The sequence below is a fragment of the Nycticebus coucang genome, chromosome 10 (assembly GCF_027406575.1).
Source record: "Nycticebus coucang isolate mNycCou1 chromosome 10, mNycCou1.pri, whole genome shotgun sequence".
In the NCBI taxonomy this organism is placed as follows: Eukaryota; Metazoa; Chordata; class Mammalia; order Primates; family Lorisidae; genus Nycticebus; species Nycticebus coucang.
The window spans coordinates 118,016,314-118,035,932 of NC_069789.1; the positions used below are offsets into that span (position 1 = coordinate 118,016,314).

The window sequence follows — 19,619 nt, forward strand, 5'->3', positions numbered from 1 at the left end:
TGGAGAGAGTTGTATTCCTGCTTGTTTCTGTCCAGTGTAGTCCATCCCACTTCCCTCTTGCTGCTGCAACCCTACAGGCCCTTTCCTCCCCGACATGGATTCCCCAGGCTGGGATACCCTCTGCCCCCCGCCCCCGCCCCAGCTTCCAGCTGTGGCTTCAGGAGATAGAGAACAGGAGGGTAATTAGCATTAAGGGAAACACATTCTCCCTCTGACGGGCAGGCGCTAATTAGAGGTGCTTTGAAGCAGCAGGGCTGGAGGGGAGGCTTGGGCAGGATCAACACAGAGATGGAGGAGAGACACCCAGAGATGGGATGGCTGGGAGATAGACAGAGAGAGATAGAGAGACAGAGACAGGGAGAGTGGAAGACAGTAACAGTCAGAGAGAGAGAGGAATAGATGGGGAGAGAGCAAGAGACATCCACAGGAACTTAGAGAGACAAAGCGAGAAGGAAACAGAGAGAGAGACATCAAGAGAGGGAGAGAGAGGCTGAGAGGCAGCTCAGGGAAGACTGAAAAGTAGAGAGATGCAGCTACAGAAAGACATGCAGGAGAGAAATTCAGGACCAGGGAAGATCGTCATGATGCTACAGAGAAAAGAAGTTTTGGGTTAGCAAGAGGCAAGTGGAGACAGGATGAGAATGAGACTGGGTCTGAGATCAGAGGCCTGGGTAGGAGGGGTCAATGTTGAGAGAGTGGAGTTTCCAGGAAACAAGGCAGGGGGTGCTCTTGTGATCTCAGGAAGTCCTGCCTTTGTCTAGCTTAGCTTGAGTCACTCTTGTTGTTCTCTGCCAGTTGAGATTCTCCTCCTTCTGGGTCTCCTGAGGGCACTCCTGCCAAGGTGCCAGTTGATGTGTGTCATTGCACTGTCACTCACTGTGTGTTAGTAGATCTTGGCATATCTGCAAGAGTGTGTGACGGGGGATGTATGTGTGCGCTGTGGGTGTGTCACTCTGCCAGCATATCACTGTGTCAGCAGCTGTGTGTGTGCCCAGTGTGTGCCCAAGTGTATGGAGGAGACCCCCTCCTTGCAGTGGAATTTCAGCACCATGGACAGCCACAGCCCACTTTTGAGGTTGTAGGCGGCCATGTCTCTCCACCCACAGAAAATTTAAAATACTCTGCAAGCAGAAGAGTGGAGGTGGATGTACGTCCCAGCATGACCGCCTTATGTGCACCTGTCCTTGCACAGGTCTCACTGTATCCTGTGCAGGTTTGTGTGTTGAGATGTGTCTGCTGAATGACTGTCCAGTAGAATCCTTTGTGCTTGGATTGTGTTGGCATTGTTCTCCCGTTCTTTGGACACTGAGAGACAGAGGTGGGGAGAGAAGAATAGAATAAAGATGGGCAGAGAGATTGGTTGATACTAAGAGGGAGGGTGGGAAACAGAGAGAGACAAAAAGTCAGAGAGATGGGGAGGTGGAGAAGCTGAGAGACAGGTGGAGAGAAAAAGGGAAATGTAGAGACAGAGATGCAGGGGGAGGCACTGAAGAGGATAAACAGAGGCACCAAGAGACATAAAGAGTGAGATATAAGGAAGGAACATGATACCATAGTGGGGGTCTGCAGGGTGGCAACATCACTGAGGCTGTCTGGAGGTGTCATGCCAACTGATGGGCATCTGGTCTGTGTGATTTTGCCACTGCATGGAGAATGGCTGCAGAGTGTGATGGCGTGTGGGTGTGGGCGGTGTGATCGGCTGTGCTTCCTCGATTGGGTGACTGTGTAGGCTGGGTGTTTGCGTTTCTGGGTTCTGGGGCCAAGTCTTGTGGGACTACATGGTCCCTGCAGCTGAAAGAATTGTGAGTGGCAGAGCTGTGGGCATTCCAGGGTTGTGGGTTCTTGTAATTGAGGAGGGTGGGTTGTATGCCTGCTGGGGATAGGTAACTTTTGGCTATTCCTTGCCACTCCCTGGTCACCATGGGAGTGGAGATGCTGGGAATGTCAATTGACACTCAGGACAGAGAGGGAAGGAGGCTGAGGGTTTTCTGTGCTAAAGGATTTGAGTTAACAAAATACTTCTGGAGGGCCTACTATGTGCCAGGCTCTGTTCCAAGTGTTGGGGATACAGCAAAGAATGTAAGTGACCTTACCAGGTAGAACTGAAATTTTAAAGTGGGTAGGCAACTGGCAAACAATTAAAATAAATAAATATATTAGATGGGGCGGCGTCCGTGGCTCAGTGAGTAGGGCACCAGCCCCGTATACCCAGTTTGGTGGGTTCGAACCTGGCCCCGGCCAAATTGCAACAACAACAACAAAAAATAGCTGGGTGTTGTGGCAGGCACCTGTAATCCCAGCTACTCTGGAGACTGAGGAAAGAGAATTGCTTAAGCCCAAGTGTTTGAGGTTGCTGTGAGCTGTGATGCCACAGCACTCCACCAAGGGCAATAAAGTGAGACTCTGTCTCTAAAAAAATAATAATAATAATAATTAATAAATAAATATATTAGATGGTGTGTTAGACAGTGATACAGAAAGAAGACAGAACTGGGTTAAGAGGGCTAGGACTGCTAGGGTGAAGGCGGGGTTGGCTTTGACTATTATATGAGGATGTGGGAGTGGGCCTCACTGAGAAAGTGAAGTTTAAACAGAGCACTGGAGGAGCCAAGGGAGTGAGCCTGGGGTAAGTGTGCTCTAGGCAGAGGGAACAGCTAATGCAAAGGCCCTGAGGCACCAACAGACTTGGAATGATGAGGGGGCCAGAAAGTGACAAGGGCCAGATTGCATAGGGCCTTGTGGGCCATTCTAGGAACTTTCGCTGCTATTCTGAGTGAGATGGGTGCCATGCAAATGTGTTGCATCAGGGAGGAACCCAATTTGATTTGGATTAGGTTCTCTCTGGCTGCTGTCGGGAGAACAGACCATGGGAGGGGAAGCTGAAGCACAGGATTATTTAGGGAGGTGACTATAATAGTCCAGGTAGGAGGTGAGGGTCTCTGGGCTGGAGTGGAGGGGTTAAGACTCCAGATTATGACAGATGAAAGTTCAAGTCCTATCTCATCTGTGAGCTCATGTTGTTTCACTTTAATAAACCCCGGCTTCCACACCAGCATCTGGGCTTGCTTATGTGAAGCAGGGATAATAATAGAGCTTCCTCCTAGGGTGAATGTGAGGATTAAATAAGGTTATGGAGCCTGGGATAGAAGGGGTGCTCAAAAAGCTGGGCGCTGATGGGAAGGTTACCTCATCCTGGGAAGAGGCCTTATCTGGGTGTTCTGCCTCCCTCTTGCCCAGGAAAACTCTTCAGGTGAAGATAGTCGATGATGAGGAATATGAGAAAAAGGATAATTTCTTCATTGAGCTGGGCCAGCCCCAATGGCTTAAGCGAGGGATTTCAGGTAAGGGGTGACCCAGGGGCTGTGGGAGAGTTAAGGGGTTCAGGGCTGGGGGATCTGTGGGGGTTAATTATGGGCATTCCTTCAAGCTCACAAACCTGAAGCTTTGAGGGACGTGATCTCACTGTCTCCCTGTCTCTGTCTCTCCCCAGCTCTGCTACTCAATCAAGGTGAGTGGAGTCACCTCCAGGCTTTGAGTGTGGAGGAGCCATTGGAGGAGGGCCTCAGGGAGGGCCAGAGCCCCAGAGCTACCCTTTCAGGTCGGGGCTGAGGCAGGCTGGAGGTGAAATAAGTCAGATTCAGTGCTGAGTGAAGGTTGGAGTTGGCCTTAGAGTTGGTGGGGCATGTGGGAGTTTGGGAATACAGTTAGAGATTTGGATTTCAAGATTGTGTCTGCAGTCAAGATTATGGGAAGAATAAGTCATAGGCTTGGATCTGGGTTTGTGGTGGGGTCAGAGGGAATCAGGTTTGGGGTTGATTAGGACTGAGAGCTAGGGTTGGGATTGAAGACCAGTATTAGGACTGGATCAAGGTTAGAGTTAAGGTAAAGGTGGTTTTCTGCACTTGTGGCAAGATCAGATTAGGACTGAGGTAGGGTTGGGATTTAAGACCAGTATTAGGGGTGGGGAATGGTGGCTAACCCTTATAATCCTAGCAATCTGGAAGGCCGAGGCGGGTGGATCACTTGAGCTCATGAATTCAAGACCAGCCTAAGCAAGAGCGAGACCCTCTCTCTAAAACTAATAGGGCATTGTGGTGGGTGCATGTAGTCCCAACTACTTGGGAGGCTGAGTCAAGAAGATAGCTTGAGCCCAAGAGTTTGAGGTTGCTGTGTGCTGTCTACCAAGGGTCACAAAATGACTCTGTCTCAAACAAACAAACAAAAATCTAGTATTAAGACTGGGTCAAGGTTAGAGTTAAAGTAGTGGTGATTTTCTGGACCTGTGACAGGATCAGAATTAAGATAAGATTTAGGTCAAAGCCAAGGTTGGAGTTTGAAGTGAGTAGTGGAGTCCACGGGATTTTAATTAGAAATGGAGACAGGTCAGAGATTGAGGTGAGAGCTGGGGCTAGGGTCAGTGGCTTGGGTATCCTGACCGATTTGGGGTCAAGGTCAGAATTGGGGCTAAGGGTTAGGATTAGGGTTAGACTAAAGATTGTATTAGGTAGGTAGAATAAGTAATATAAGCTGCTAGAACAAACAGACCTGCAAATCCCAGTAACTTAACTAAGACAAAAAGTTATTTTCTTCTCTGGCAAAGTTTTTAAAGAGTGCTCCTAGTGGGTGGGTGGATGGGTTTCTTCTGCCATGTGGCCATTCTATCTTGTGGCTCCACTGTGCCATGGAGCTTTGGCATTGTCTCTAGACCCTCTCCTTCCAGCTGGCAAAGAAGGCAAGAGAGTTTGGAGGATCACTTGGGAGGTTTGGGAGGGGAGGGCTTAACCTGTAAGGACCGTCCGTGGCTTCTGCCCACATTCCATCATGCATAACTCAGTCACCTGGGCACACTCAGCTGCAATGAAGGCTGGGAAATGTAGTCCAGCTGTTTACCCAGGGTGGGGAGGAAACAGGCTCAGGTGAACACACAGCAGTTTTTGCCACTTGGCTAAGTTCTGTGTTAGTGATGGTGACAGAATTGGAAGTTGGGACTGAGGTTTGTGGTCAAGTGTAGGACTGGAGTAAGGTCTGGAGTTGGAGTTTAGGATTTGGCTTGGGGTCATAGATGGGCTAAGTTATGGTGAGTATTGGAGTTGAGATTGGGATTTGAGGGTTGAAGTTGGGTTGAGGTCAGATCCAGGGTTAAAAGTTGGGTCTTGGAATCAGTGTAGGTGACAGGTTTATATTTGAGGTCACAGTGAGAAGCTCAGAGTTGTGGACCAGAGGCAGGGTTGGGCTGGTGCTGGGCTTGGAGTGAAGGGTGAACATACCCTGGGGAGATAAATGAGCTTGGGGCCAGGATATAGGTGGGTCTGGGTCCAAGATTTTTATTCTCCTGTTTCCTAACCACTCAAGACACCCTCTAGGATGTTTCCAGAGCTTGGACATAGAGACCAGGCCTCTTTCCACCAGGGTGATGATGATGGTGATAAAAATAAAGAAAATAACATTTATCGAATATTTGTTGTGAGCTGGGCACTATTCTAAGCACTTCACATAAATTAGCTCATTTAACTCTCACAATCACCTTATAGGTAGGTACTGTTATTGTGCCCATTTTACAGATTGAAAACTGAGGCATAAACTGGCTATGGCATTGCTCAAGGTCACACAGCCCCCACCATGTGAACCCTAGAGCCCACCAACTAAACTTCATGGACCAGTCCATGGGCTGAGGGTGAAGGTAGTCAGATTCAAGCTAGGAGGAGTCACCAAGGAGGCTTCTCAGAAGAGATCAGATAGATTTTCTCTATCTAGGGGAACAGGTAGTGAAAGTATCACAGGCCCACTTAGGCAGCTTCTGGGAGTCTAACTCCAATCGCTCATGCTGCAGGGGAAGGGGACAGGAAACTGACAGCTGAGGAGGAAGAGGCCCGGAGGATAGCAGAGATGGGCAAGCCAGTTCTCGGGGAAAACTGCCGGCTGGAGGTCATCATTGAGGAGTCATATGATTTTAAGGTGATTTGCTGGGGCCTCACTTTTCTCAGGGCTGGCCTGGGTCATTCCCATGGGGAGGGCCTAGAAACAAGGGAACACTGAGGGCAGGATGACCAAGGGCCCTGTGTCAGCACCACAGATAGGGCATGTCCCCCTTCTCTTTGCTTGCTGGTAGGACTCGGGGGTGGAAGGTTGAGAACCCCTGCGCATGGGGTGTGAGTCCCCAGCTCCAGTGCCCCTCCTGTAGCTGCCCAGGTGGCTGAGTTGCAATGATCTCTCCCCCACTCTCTCATCCCCAGAACACGGTGGATAAACTCATCAAGAAAACGAACTTGGCCTTGGTAATTGGGACCCATTCATGGAGGGAGCAGTTTTTAGAGGCAATTACAGTGAGCGCAGGTAAGTGGGGAGGAAGGAGAGAGAAGAGAGTGACGAAGAGACAGAGCAAGACACACAGAAATGGGAGGGGAATGAATGAAAGTCAGGGAGCAGGAAAGAGGGACGGAGAGAGAACAGAGCAACAGAGAAAAGAAAGATGGCAGGAGAGACCCCAAGAGAGGCAGACGAGAAGATAAAGAGGGCAGCACCTGTGGCTCAGAAGCAGGGCGCCGGGCCCCATACACCAAGGGTGGCAGGTTTGAACCCAGCCCCCGCCAAACTGCAACAAAAACAGCCAGGCATTGTGGCGGGCGCCTGTAGTCCCAGCTACTTGGGAGGCTGAGGCAAGAGAATTGCCAACGCCCAAGAGCTGGAGGTTGCTGTGAGCTGTGACGCCACGGCACTGTACCGAGGGCGATAAAGTGAGAATCTGTCTCTAAAAAAAGAAGAAAGAAGAAGAAGAAGATAAAGAAACAGGCAGGTATAGAAAGACAAAGGGAAAGATAGGGAACCGATGCCAACAGGAGAGACACACACAGGAAATTGGAGAAAGACAGAGACACAGAGAAAGCATGAAAGAGAGAATGAACAGTCGAATAGAGACACCCAGAGCACCAAAGAGGCAGGTGGATGAGGAGACACAGACAGGAAGTGCAGAGATGGGCAGAGACAGTGTTGGGGGGAGGGGCAAGGGTTCTGTTCTGGCTTTGGGTTGAAGGGAGGAGGGGTCCCGGCCTGGGTTTTCTCCAGGTGTCAGGCAGCTGGAGGTGGGAACAGGTTAAATGATGTGGCCTCCCCAGACAGAGCCCGGCTCCTCCTTTGCCATGGAGACAGTCGCCAGGGAGCCCAGCTCTCTCCCACCTGTGTAGGTCCCCAGCCTCCTTGGCCTCAGACAGGCCCGCACTGCCCCCCTGTGGCCAGGGACACTATGCCACTTGGCTCCACAGACACTGTCTTGGAGGCTGACATTGGTCTTTTGTGATACACTAGGGAAACTGAGGCTCAGAGAGAAAGACTGGCCTGAAGTCCCACAGGGAGTCCAGAAAGGGTCATAAATCTGGGGTTTCGTCTCTTACACAACATGAGGTTTGCTTCAGGGAGGCCTGAAAGCATACAAGGAATTGTGGCGGGAAAGACACTGGCAAGTAGGACCAAAAGAAATCTGGCTTCCGAGGCGGAAGAATACCAGGTAGCAGGCAGAGACACCAGACTGTAGACAGCTCCCTCGGAAGCCACATTCTCAAAACAAATTCTGAGGGACACAATGTTGGAGATGCAAAGGTAGCCGAGATAGCCCTGGCCCTGTCCTCATTGAGCTTACAGTCCAGTAGGGGGGACAGATGTGTTATACGGAATGACAAAGCTGGGGCAGAGAATCCTGTGGAGAGCCCAGATGGTGTGCCTGGTCCATCCAGGGGAGCTTCACAGAGGAGGTGGCACCTGGGCTGAGACTTCAGATGAGAATAATGTCAGCCAGGAAGGGGGAGAAGACAAGGACGGTGTTCCGGGCCAGAGGAAGCTAAGTACAGAAGTCTGGAAGTGCTGGAGATGATGGCACATTTGGGAGGGCACCTAGTTTGGGGTAGGGAGAAGAGGTACAGGATGAAGCTGAAAGTCAGCACAGTCCAGACCTCACAGGTCCTTGTGGGCCACAATAGGAGGCTTGAGCGTCATTTGGAACACACTGCAAGCCACAGAGAGTTCTGAATAGGGGTAGTCCCTGGAGCTAGAAGGAGCTTGTGGGGAGAGGAGAAGGTAAATAGTGGGTGGGTTGGGTTGAGGCTGTAGTACCTGGCAGGAGAGAGCCCTGCCAGCTCATCTGAGCCCCATTCCAACAACAGCGGGGAGCTGGAAAGGGACTCTTTGAGCTTCTGAGCATTTCCTCTGGGGGGCTTGGTGGAGGGTGGGTGAAGCAAAAAGGAGGCTGAGTGAGGCAAAGCTGAAACAAGGCATGAGGTGGTGACCTTGGAGGCCCAGCATATGTCAGGTTGCGGATTCATAGAAACCAAATGGTTTTCTATGACAATAACAAGAATCACGATGATGATGAAGGTAGTCATCATCATCATCAAAAGCGGATCAAATTAGGTTACAAAAGGCAATACACACTCATAGTGCCAGGTACGGCTAAAGGGTCCCTTCCTCTGTGAACTCATTTGATTCGTGGAGCCCCAGGGTTGGGATTGGTGCTTGATCACCTTGCACTCTGCCCAGCAACTGCCTTTTGATTCTCACTGTGTGAGCCCAGAGCTGCTGGAGGTGCTCAGTGAAAAGAGGGAGAAGGGCCCTTCTTGCTCCTTTAGGGACAAATCGTGTCCCAGCTTGCACTTAGAGGTGCTTTTGCATTTCCCTTATTTCTCTTCATAGATTGCAAGCTCTTTGCAGGATGGACTTGGTTTTCAGGTTCTGAAAAGGGTTTTGAGCAATGATGACCAAAACAGTGGAACTAACACAGGAGGTTGCAAGGCTCTGCTGAGAGCACTTTGCATCAACTGACTCATTCAGTCATCAGAACCTTCTCATGAGGCCAATCCGGTGATTACTCCCATTTCTCAGATAGACACCTAAAGGCACAGAGAGTGGATCCAGGGTTTGACACCAGAGAGGTGGCTCTGGGATCACAGGCATAACCACAAGCCTCCCTTCAAACAGGAGAGACTGGAGAAGTGGGCAGAGGTCAGAGCCTGGAGGTCCTGCGATGCCAAGCCCAGGAGTGTAGGCCTGCGCTAGAAGGCAGTAGGGAGCCCAGGCAGGATTTGGAGCAGGGCAAGGAGAAGCTCCAAGTGATGCAATGATAGCAGGCCCCTCACTCCCAAAGAGTGTGGCCTCCCTGCTCTGACCTCAGCTGTGTCTCACAGTGGTTCAGTTCAGCAGCAAACAATGGAAAAATCAATCATAAGTGGCTTGAGCACACTCAAGTTTATTTGTTTCATGGAGCAAAAAGAATCCATAGTGGGCAATGAGCTGGTGCAGCAGCTCAGAAATGCCACTAAGAAGTCATGAAGTCTCCTCCTTTATTTCTTCTTCCCATTCTCAGCTTTTGCCCTTGTGGTTGCACGAAGGCTGCTGCCCCTCAAGTCTATCCCAAGCAGGAAGAAAGAGGAAGCAGGGAAACAGGAAGGGGCAGTGTGCCTGCAGAGTTCGAGTTTCCAGTTTTAGTTCCTAATTCCATTTTATTTGGGGTCACAGCAAAAACTTCATTCTTTGAAATGTAGCATGAAGAACCAAGAAACCACACAAACCACTTGGTTGGACATTTATAAATTCAAGCATTGGCCTGGTGGCTTATGCCTGTAATCCTAGCTCTCTGGGAGGCCGAGGTGGGTGGGTCACCTGAGCTCAGGAGTTGAAGACCAGCTTGAGCAAGGGCAAGACTCTGTTTTTGCTTAAAAAAAAAAAAATAGAAAAATTAGCCAGGTGTGGTGACACATGCCTGTAGTCCCAGCTACTTGGGAGGCTGAGGCAAGAGGATTGCTTGAGCCTAGGAGTTTGAGCCAGTGTGCTATGACACCACGGCACTCTAGCTTGGGCAGGAGAGTGAGACTATGTCTCAGACATACACGCATACACATTGAAGCACTTATTTCTGCCACAAGCCAGATGACTAAGGAAGCTAGAGAAGTGAGAAAGGGAGATAAGACCTGAACCCCCCAGAATCAGTCAGTCTCTCTCTGCCTCCCCCACCACCAGGTGTCCTCTACTTGCTGACATTCTGATGTTTCTTAGAGAGAGAGCAAGATGGGGAGCCTTCGGGTTGAACCTGGGAAGTGGCTGGGTGACTGGTGGCTGACCTAGCTTTTCCTCCTTGACTCACTCTGAGTGACTGGTCAGGATTACCGTAGTTCTTCTCAGCCTCCTTCCAGACACGGTGCTTGGCACACAGAAGCACGTCCCTTGTTTCTTGTGTATTGCCTTACAGTTTTCAGTTTAGGGTGAGGTAGACAAAACTTTTCATTTGTACTTTCACATTTCAGAAGTCACTGCAGGTCAAAAGTGGATCAAATTAGGTTACAAAAGGCAATACAAACTCATATGTAGCACAATGCCATAACTTATCAGGAAATCTAGAGCATTCCAGAAACCCTCTGTTCCTGTCTCATTGCCAGACTGGGTCCGATGGCCCCTGTTGTAAGTTCTGGCAAAACAAGTACTTAGCTGAGGACATGGCTACTGCTTGCTGCAAGGAATTATCAGAAAGTGAATTCTGTATTTTGATCTGAGGACATGCTGTTGCTAGCCTCAAGGGACTCTGGGAAAATGAATAATTTAACTGGGTATATAGCTCTCTAGCTGCAAGAGATTCTGCGGAAATGGGTATATTTAGCAGAATTTAGCTGCAATGAATCTGAGGAAGTGAATATTTCTAGCTGTGGAGATGGCTTTCAGTAGCTATAAAGTCTTCTGGGAAAAGGAATATTTTTAGCTAGTAATATGGCTGTCTCTAGCAACAGGATCCTGAGAAGCTGGATATTTTCAGCTGTGCACATATGGCCTCCTCTAGCTTCAAGGGATTCTGGGAAAGTAAACATTTTTTTTACCTGGGCCCAGTTATTCTTCTAGCTGCAAGGGATTCTGGGAAAGTATCTGTGTGGCTGCTCACATGGCTGCACCTGGGTGCAAAGGGTTCTGGGAAAGTAATTAGCTTTGGGTGACCTGCTATCTGGAAATTAAACAAAATGGGGCCTTAGTAGGAGAGGAATAAGAGGTAAGGGTGTGTGCCCCAGCTGGGTGGTGTGCCCACAGGGGACGAGGAGGAGGAGGAGGACGGGTCCCGGGAGGAGCGGCTGCCATCATGCTTTGACTACGTGATGCACTTCCTGACGGTGTTCTGGAAGGTGCTTTTTGCCTGCGTGCCCCCCACCGAGTACTGCCATGGTTGGGCCTGCTTTGGTGTCTGCATCCTGGTCATCGGTCTGCTCACCGCCCTCATTGGGGACCTCGCTTCCCACTTTGGCTGCACCGTTGGTCTCAAGGACTCTGTCAACGCTGTTGTCTTCGTGGCCCTGGGCACCTCCATCCCTGGTAACACCCCGGGCACTGCTTGTTGGGTGGGGCCCAGAGAAGTCTGACAGGAGCAGCACAGGGGAGAGGCCCTGCAGAAACCAGGTGGAGACACACAGGACTTGGATGGTGGGCCCCATAGAAATATGCTGGCGGGGCACCCTAGAAGCTAGGTGGGGGGAGGGGTGGTCCTATAGATGCAAGGTGTGAATGGAATCCTCTCCAGAAGCAAGAACGTATAATGTCCCACAGGATTAAAGTGGCAGAAAATGGTAGAAACCAGACAAGACAATGGGTTCTATAGGAAGCCAGCCTTCAATGCTGGCGGCACATTGAAGAGACAGGTGTTGGGAGAGGGATCCCCTAGAAAGAAGGTGGAGACATCACAGAAACCGCACAGTGGCTTGCGCAGAAACAACATGTTAATGCACCATCCCCCAAGAAACCAGCAGAAGTGTCCATGGAACTATGTTGGTGGGCATGATAGGGGCAAGGACCATGAGCCTCGAGGTTTAATTAAGTAGACCCCAGATGTTAGAGAAGAGGGCGCCACAGAAATGAGGTGGTGGGGCCTCCAAAACTATAGGGTATGTCCCATAGAAACACAATGGCTGTGATCCCTTCTTCCCAAATATATCTAGGGAAGGGTCCTTCAGAAACAAGGTGGCAAGACAGAAATTCTTACGACTTGTGTAGGGGACCTGAAGCCTTTGCTTTCTTTACCAACGCGTTCACCAGTCAGTTGGGGGCGCTGTAGGCCCAGAAAGCAGGCAGCTGGGTGGGGAATCTCACTCCCTGCGGCCTTCTGATGCCTGTCCCCACACCAGAGACTCGAGTCAGCAAGACGTTCAGGATTGGGATTGGGGAGACCATAGAAACCAAAGTGCCTGATAGAATCCAGGGGGGACTGCCAGGAAAGGGGTGCACGTGGATGTGTCCTGGCACTTATTTTTGTCCAGCCATGTAGTAATGGGATGTTTGGGTTCAAGAGAAAACCAGCCAGTGGGGTCATAGAAATCAGACAGGGATTTCCAGCAGAAGCAGGCGGCGGGTCCCACAGAATGCAGATGGCGAGTACCACACAAATAAGGCACTGGATCCAACGGAAAGGAGGCAGTGGGTCACATCAAAAGCAGGCGGCAAGTTTCAAAAAGTAGGCAGCAGGTCCCCTAAAATACAGACAACGGGTCCCAAAGAAAGCAGTCGCCGGTGTAAAAAGAAAGAGGCCGCAAGTCCCCCAGAAAAGAGGCAGTGGATCCCATTGAGGGTAGACAAGTCTCCCGGAAAGCCAGCAGCGGGTGCCCAAGAGAGCAGCCATACAAGTGGCGACCGACCCTTCCTCTCGAGGGGAGTCAGGGGCCTTGAACCCACACGGCTCTCACAGAGCTCCAGGAATGGGAGGCAGACCCGCAGAAAGTAGGGCCTTAGGGAAAGTAGGCGACGGGGGCGGGCAGATGCCATGGTGTAGGTAGGGCGCGTAGCCTCTCCGACCTGCATGTCTCTGCCCCCGCAGACACGTTTGCCAGCAAGGTGGCGGCGCTGCAGGACCAATGCGCGGACGCGTCCATCGGCAACGTGACCGGCTCCAATGCGGTGAATGTGTTCCTGGGCCTGGGCGTGGCCTGGTCGGTGGCCGCCGTGTACTGGGCGGTGCAGGGCCGGCCCTTCGAGGTGCGCACCGGCACGCTGGCCTTCTCCGTCACGCTGTTTACCGTCTTCGCCTTCGTGGGCATCGCGGTGCTGCTGTACCGGCGCCGGCCACACATCGGCGGCGAGCTGGGCGGCCCGCGCGGACCCAAGCTTGCCACCACCGCGCTGTTCCTGGGCCTCTGGCTCCTCTACATTCTCTTCGCCAGCCTGGAGGCGTACTGCCACATCAGGGGCTTCTAGGCCTCCGCAGAGACTCTGCTGTCCTGTCCCGGGGAGGGGAAGCCGGGGTAGGGGACTCGGCTGCACCTGCTCTTGGACCCTCATCTCCTTTTCCCTCCAGACGGAGCCTCCTCTCCTGGGACTCAGCCTCCCTCTCCTGGGATCCAGCCTCCCTTTCTCCTGGGGTCAGATCTCCCTGTCCTTTGTCACCAGTAGCTCAGCATTCCACTCCCTGCCAGGAGCGTCCCCAGCTCTTCCTCAGAGGAACAACCCCAGTAATTACCCCCCTACTTCAGCCCATCCCTGTTAGTCACTATCCACACCCCTGGGGAAATTTTCACCCTGAGATGGATCCACCCCAGTGACCGTTCTTCTAGCGAATTTAACGTCTTTCTCCCCAGACACCCTGCCTGGCTCTTTCCCACAAGTCTCCCTTCCTCGTGCCCCAGGGCCTCAGAACTTACCTTTTCTCCTTGGGGACCATGGGAAGGAGGCTGATCCATCCCAGGACGTCATAGATCTCAGCCCTCAGGGAGCTCTGTTCAGTCCCAGTGGAGAGGAAAAGTGTGCTGAAAAGGGCGCATACCTTTCCTGGATTCTACGCTCAGGCTCTTGGGAGGACACTAATTCTGGAAGCTTGGAGAAGGGAGGGGAGAGATTTGGGGTTTAAGTCCCCAAGACTTAGCTGGAGAAGGAGCATTTGGAACCTGCGACTTCTCACATTCCAGTGGCCCCCCTACTACATCTGAGAGCCCAGCCACACCTTGGAGGGAGAGGCTGTGTGTGTATATAGTGTGTTTAGGGGAGGGGGGACGCGGGGGGTGCATGTCTTGGGGAAGGGGGGTGACAGACTTAACTTTTGAAAGGGCAGCAGTCTCCCTCAGCCGTGAGAAGGGGCTTGGGGAGGAGGCCGGAAATCAAAGGAAGCTCAGCCAATCTCCCCTGACAATCTAGAAGGTTCATTTTGCCCTCAGTGCCAGCCAATCCGGGCAGGACCCTCGAAAAGGAGACCGAGGGTCCCAGAGGACCAATGCTACAAGCCAGCAAATGCTGCCACATCTCTGCCTGATGAGGGGTGGGGGGAGGGGGGGTGGGAGGGCGGGACTGGGCCAAGGGATCTGGGTGGGCATTTTTAACTTCGGAGGCCACCCATCTGTTGGTAGGCCATCTGCATTTTCTTATTGTTAATGTTTCCTGCCCATAAGACACACTTGGGGTGTGGGGCGTGCTGCCCATTCCTTGGGCTCCAAGGGTGACCCTGCTACCCCCCAAACCTTCTGCTTCCCACAGGTTTTTAGCATTCTATCGTCCTATCGTGCATTGGCCCCAGCATTCCAGACCCGTTACCCACTTCCCTTCTCTTTCCCAACTCATCAGCATCAGTCGCTGTCTCTTCTGTGATTTCTGTAAAAATTGCCATAAAACTTTGAAATTCTGCCTGAAAACAGTCATCCAGTGGGAAGTTGGGATTCAGGAGGATGGGACTAGTAAGTCTCTGACAGATATGGTCAACTGTGAAAGCAGGTAATCTGGGGTTTTATGGCCCCTAGTGCTCTGCGGGTCACACCCACATCTACACGCTGGACAAAAGTCCACGGTGGACTTTCACTAGCCACGCCCCCACCGCTGGTGACAGGCTTCCGCTGGCCACGCCCTCGCCCATCAGTCCCAGGCTGCCACTGGCCACGCCCCCACCATCTTGGGGGGGCTTCCACTAGCCACTCCCCCTCCATAGGCCACGGGCTGCCACTAGCCACGCCCCCGCCCTTCAGCCAAAAGCTTCCACTGGCTATGTCCCCACCAGAGAGCTGGGGCTTTTGGGATTTCCTAAATAAAGCAAGTCACTTTCTCAGATCCTGAAATAGGGGCAGGTGTGTGTGTGTTGCTCCAGATAAAGGACACTGCCTGTGTAAAGGTGTGCAGACTTGTGAGTGGTTAGCAAGAACAGAGTATAGGGTGTGAAGGACAGAGAGAACTTAAGAGGACCAGTTATAAGAGGAGAATGGATGGGGCTGGATGAAGGTATTCGGAAGAGCATCCATACAGGACGGAGGTGGTGCATTTGTTCGAATGGAGCAGCCAGGGCTATTGAGGAGTGGGCAGGGTTAGAGAAAACGCGGGAAGGTGCAGTGCCCCAGGCTTAGCAGCAGGGGGAGCGGTTACCACACCTGGGCTTGAAGGGGTGCGCGGGGGCTACTAAGGCCGGAGAGATAGGTATCGAGGCTACAGAGTAGCAGAGCGCAGGCGTCCCGCGCCCGCGCCCAAGAGGAAAAGGCTCCAGGAAAGTCAGCACCCCAACCTCACACACCTCACACCCCTCACCCCCGCCAGTCGCCTGCTGCCGCCTCCCGTTGGCTGAACCCAACGCGAAGCCAGAGGTCAAGAGAGGCAGTAGGTGCTGTGCGCGCTCAGGTCAGTCGGCGAGGTGGGGGCGGGGCCGCAGAGGAGGAAAGGGAAGGGCGAAGAGTGGACCTGAGATCTGGGATCTGGGATCTGGAGGCGTGTGCGACGCAGAGAACTTGCAGCACAGTGAGGGCTCTCCCAGGCTCGAGGAACCGAGGTGGAATAATTGGGAAAGACAGGTTTGGAGAAGATACAGGATTAAGGTGGATCCGTGCTGGTGTTAGGGGCCTATGTGACGTCCAGAGGAGAGGCCAAGGAAGGGAGACATGGGTTGGGTGGGGCGCCTGGAGATGGGTAAGGAGAGGGCTCAGACTCTGTCTCGGCCTTGAGACGCCCCCGCACTTACCAGACAGGAGTGAGACGCGGACGTAGGAGAAGCAGCCAAAGAAGGAAAGTGGAGACTGGAGCGGCTGAAGCCAAGAGAAGAGTTTCCAGAATGAGTGTGGCCCATGAGGGTGGAGGGAGATGGGGACTAAGAAGCGGCCTTTGGCTCTAGACCTCAATAAAAGTGGAGGGCGTGGGGACTATAAGCGGACTACCCCGAAAGTGGGTCAAAGCATGCAGACCTCTCTTTGGAGAGCCCTGATGTGAAGGAAAGGGACAGGGGTTACTGGAGAAAGAGTAGTAAGTAGAGCCCTGGTTGCTGGAGCATAAGGGAGCAGTTGGAGGATTGAAGGCAGGAGAACCAAGTGACAGCAGTTGCAGTCATGGAGAGTCCCCTGTCCTGGCACTGTGCTGGGCCCCTAAATCCACACCAGTCTCCCTAAAGCCACACCAGTCCTGCAAATCACTCCCATTCTACAGAAGAGAAAACCAAGGCTCAGAAAGGTGAGGCAACATGCCCCGAATCTTACAGCTTGGAAGAGAAGAGATGGGAGAGGGTGAGGTCCCGGGTGCAGAAGGGGATGAGGGGTGCCTTCGAATTAACAGGTGCAAACCCTAGAGGGCTGGGAGGGGTAAGAGGCAGGCAAAGGAGTGAGACTTCGATCAGGAAGATGAGGAAGGTCTCAGCTTCCAAGAGGAACATAGTGAGAGCTGGGACTTGGAAAAGACAAGGAACATCACAAACATCCCTTCACCTCACCCCAAAGGTCATGATGCTCATCTAAATGCAAAGAGTTCCATGGGGCCAGCTTGGAAGTGACTGAAAGTGTCGTGGGAGGTAGTATAGCATAATGACTGGCTTTTTCTGTGCCTCAGTTCTCTCACTTGGAAAATGGGGACGATAAGGGGTTGTTGTGAAGATTAAATGAAAGTATATCAGAATAATACCTACCACATAGTAAGAATTCAATAAATGAAAATAGCTATACTTTCCAGAAATACCCAGCTTCCTTCCCCTCTCTCTCTCTCTCATACACACACACCATAACTGCCATCCTAGAATAAACAGTCTCAAAAGCACAGGAAAGTACAGAATTCCCATAAACCTGCTTTGCTACCTGGTTCCATTTGCTGAGTACCCAACAACCTAAGGGAGAAGTCATGGTGGAGGGGTCCTTCCTGTCCCTCCCTGGCTAGAGTGCAGTGGCGTCATCATAGCTCATTGCAACTTCAGACTCCTTGGTGCAAGTGATTCTCCTGCTTCAGCCTCCTGAGTGGCTGGGACTACAGGTATATGCCCTGGTACCTGGCTAGTTTTTTTATTGCAGAGACAGGAGTCTTCCATGTGCTCAGGCTGGTCTAGAACTCCTAGCCTCCCAAAGTGCTAGGATTACAGGTGTGTGCTACTGTGCCTGGCCCTTATGTTTTTATTAATAGTAGTTAGATGTGGATAAAAGGAATCTGAAATAAGAGTGGCTTAAATAAAATAAAGGTGCATTTCTTTCTTGTGTAACAGTCCTGGTCTGATATGACCTCTATTTCATGAGGGCAATCAAAAGTCCAGGTCTCTTCTATTTTGTTTCTGTGACATGCACAGCCCTCATCTGCTTAGCCCAGGATGGCTGACCTCCATAGTATCCTTCTAACCAGGAGTACGAATGAAGGGGACACGGGAAGAGGAGGGCGAGGGTCCACCTTCTCTCACAGATTTTGACCCAGGAGTTCTGCACATCACTTCCTTCTACATCTCATGGCCTGGGTCACGTGGCCACATTTAGGGGCAAGAGGAGTTGAAAAGCGGAGACTTTTGTCCTGAATCATCATGCTGGAATTCATAGAGAATTTTTAAGGAAAAGGGAGAGAACGGATGTTGAGGGACAATTAACAGCCTCTTCTGCAGAAAGGGTTGAGAGAACACAGAGTTGATGCTCATCAGATGATGGTACTGCATGGAACCACCTCCCAAATCATTGCCAAAGAGCCTCAGATTCTTTGCATCACCTGTTTCAAGATCAAGGTTGCCAGCTAGAGTGTCTGATTGACCATACTTCTTGCATCATGTGTGCGTGGCCTAAAAGAATAATTATTCAGCCTTTTTGGCTTTTATTTTTTTTGAGACACAGTCTCACTTTGTTGCCCAAGCAGGAGTGCTGTGACCTCAGCCTAGCTCACAGCAACCTCAAACTCCTGGGCTCAAGCGATCCTCCTGCCTCAGCCTCCCCAGTAGCTGGGATGCACAGGAGCCTGCCATATGCCCAGCTAATTACTCTATTTTTAGTAGAGATGGGAGTCTCACAGTCTCACTTTTGCTAAGGTTGTTCTTGAACTCCTGAGCTCAAGGGATCCTCCGCCTCCCAGAGTGCTAGGGTTACAGCATGAGCCACTCACTGTTCCTGGCTGGGAAAGTATGAAGCATTTTCTTCGGTGAGATTTGGAATTTCTACCTTTTACTAAGACCCAGACAGTAGTGAATTCCCTAAACACAGGAAGCGGAACATGCTCCTCAAAAAATGTCCACTTGTCTCTCTGAGCTGCAGTTTTTTCATCTGTAAAATGACAATAACCCAAGCACCTACCTTCTAGGTGTGTTATGATGATTAAGTGAGATGGTCCACCTAATAACCTCTGTGGAAAGCTCAGTGAAGACTTCCTGTCACCATCATAATCACTTTAGCAGCATCACATCACCATCGTCATCACCATTATCATCCCCACCATAATTTTATCTTTACCATCATTATCATCATCACCATCACCACCACCTCACCCTCACCCTCACCTTCATCCTAATGTGCATTAGTTAAATGAATGTCAGCCATGGCAGTAGATAAACTCACAATTTTCAGTGGATTAATGTAATCAAAGTTTATTTTGGACTAATGGTAGTCAGGCAACCTTCCATGTGACTCTGCCTCTGCTAGGTCCCTAGAATATTCTCCATTTGGCCAACAGATGGCAGCAAACGCAGTGAAGAAGGTACACTCTGTTCTTAACCCCATCAGCTTGGGGAAACACATCACTGGGGCTCACCTGACACTGGCCAGAACTGAGTCATATGGCCCAAACCCGATGAGGGTCTGAGGACGTAGTCTCTGGCAGCTATTTCCCAGGGGCACTACGATGCAAGGGAAATACAGATGTTTGGCAGCTAACTGGCAGTCTGCCACATAATAGAAAAATAGGACAACCCAGGAGAAGTTACGGCTTGGGGGGATTTTGTTGGTTTTTGTTTTTGAGACAGAGTCTCACTATGTTACCCTGGGTAGAGTGCTGTGGTGTCACAGCTCACAGCAACCTCAAACTCTTGGGCTTAAGCGATTCTCTTGCGTCAGCCTCCCAAGTTGCTGGGACTGCAGGAGCCTGCCATAACGCCTGGCTAGTCTTTGTTGTTGTTGTTGTTACAGTTGTCATTGTTGTTTAGCAGACCCAGGCCAGGTTCCAACCTGCCAGTCCTGGAGTATGTGGCTAGTGCCCTAACTGCTGTGCTACAGGCACCAAGCTGGCTTGGGTCTTTTTTCTCCGAACTCAGGACCTTCTATTTCCTTGGCCCTTAGAAATTTCCCCTGTATCCATCAATTGCTTCTTCCAATCCAGTCTGGATCCTCTAACCTTCCCCAAACTCTGAAACCCACATTTCCTCAGCCTCATCTTTCCAAACATTGCCTCCAGGTCCTTGGCCTGTTTTCTCCAAATAAGTCTTAACACTGCCC

The 19,619-nt window shown here is 51.2% G+C and overlaps 1 protein-coding gene across 2 annotated transcripts in view; it reads left to right on the forward strand.

The window, feature by feature from the left end:
• Positions 1–14,627, forward strand: part of SLC8A2 (solute carrier family 8 member A2) — a 35,164-nt gene extending 20,537 nt beyond the window's left edge. The window contains exons 5-10 of one of the 2 annotated variants that reach the window (XM_053605474.1): positions 3,238–3,341; positions 3,491–3,508; positions 5,831–5,955; positions 6,234–6,333; positions 11,056–11,334; positions 12,827–14,627. In XM_053605474.1, the coding sequence (XP_053461449.1) occupies positions 3,238–3,341; positions 3,491–3,508; positions 5,831–5,955; positions 6,234–6,333; positions 11,056–11,334; positions 12,827–13,203 (1,003 nt within the window). In that variant the 3' untranslated portion in view covers positions 13,204–14,627. Of the gene's footprint in view, positions 1–3,237; positions 3,342–3,490; positions 3,599–5,830; positions 5,956–6,233; positions 6,334–11,055; positions 11,335–12,826 lie in introns of both variants that reach the window. The other variant, XM_053605473.1, reaches the window with a different exon arrangement.
• Positions 14,628–19,619: the final 4,992 nt, after the last annotated feature.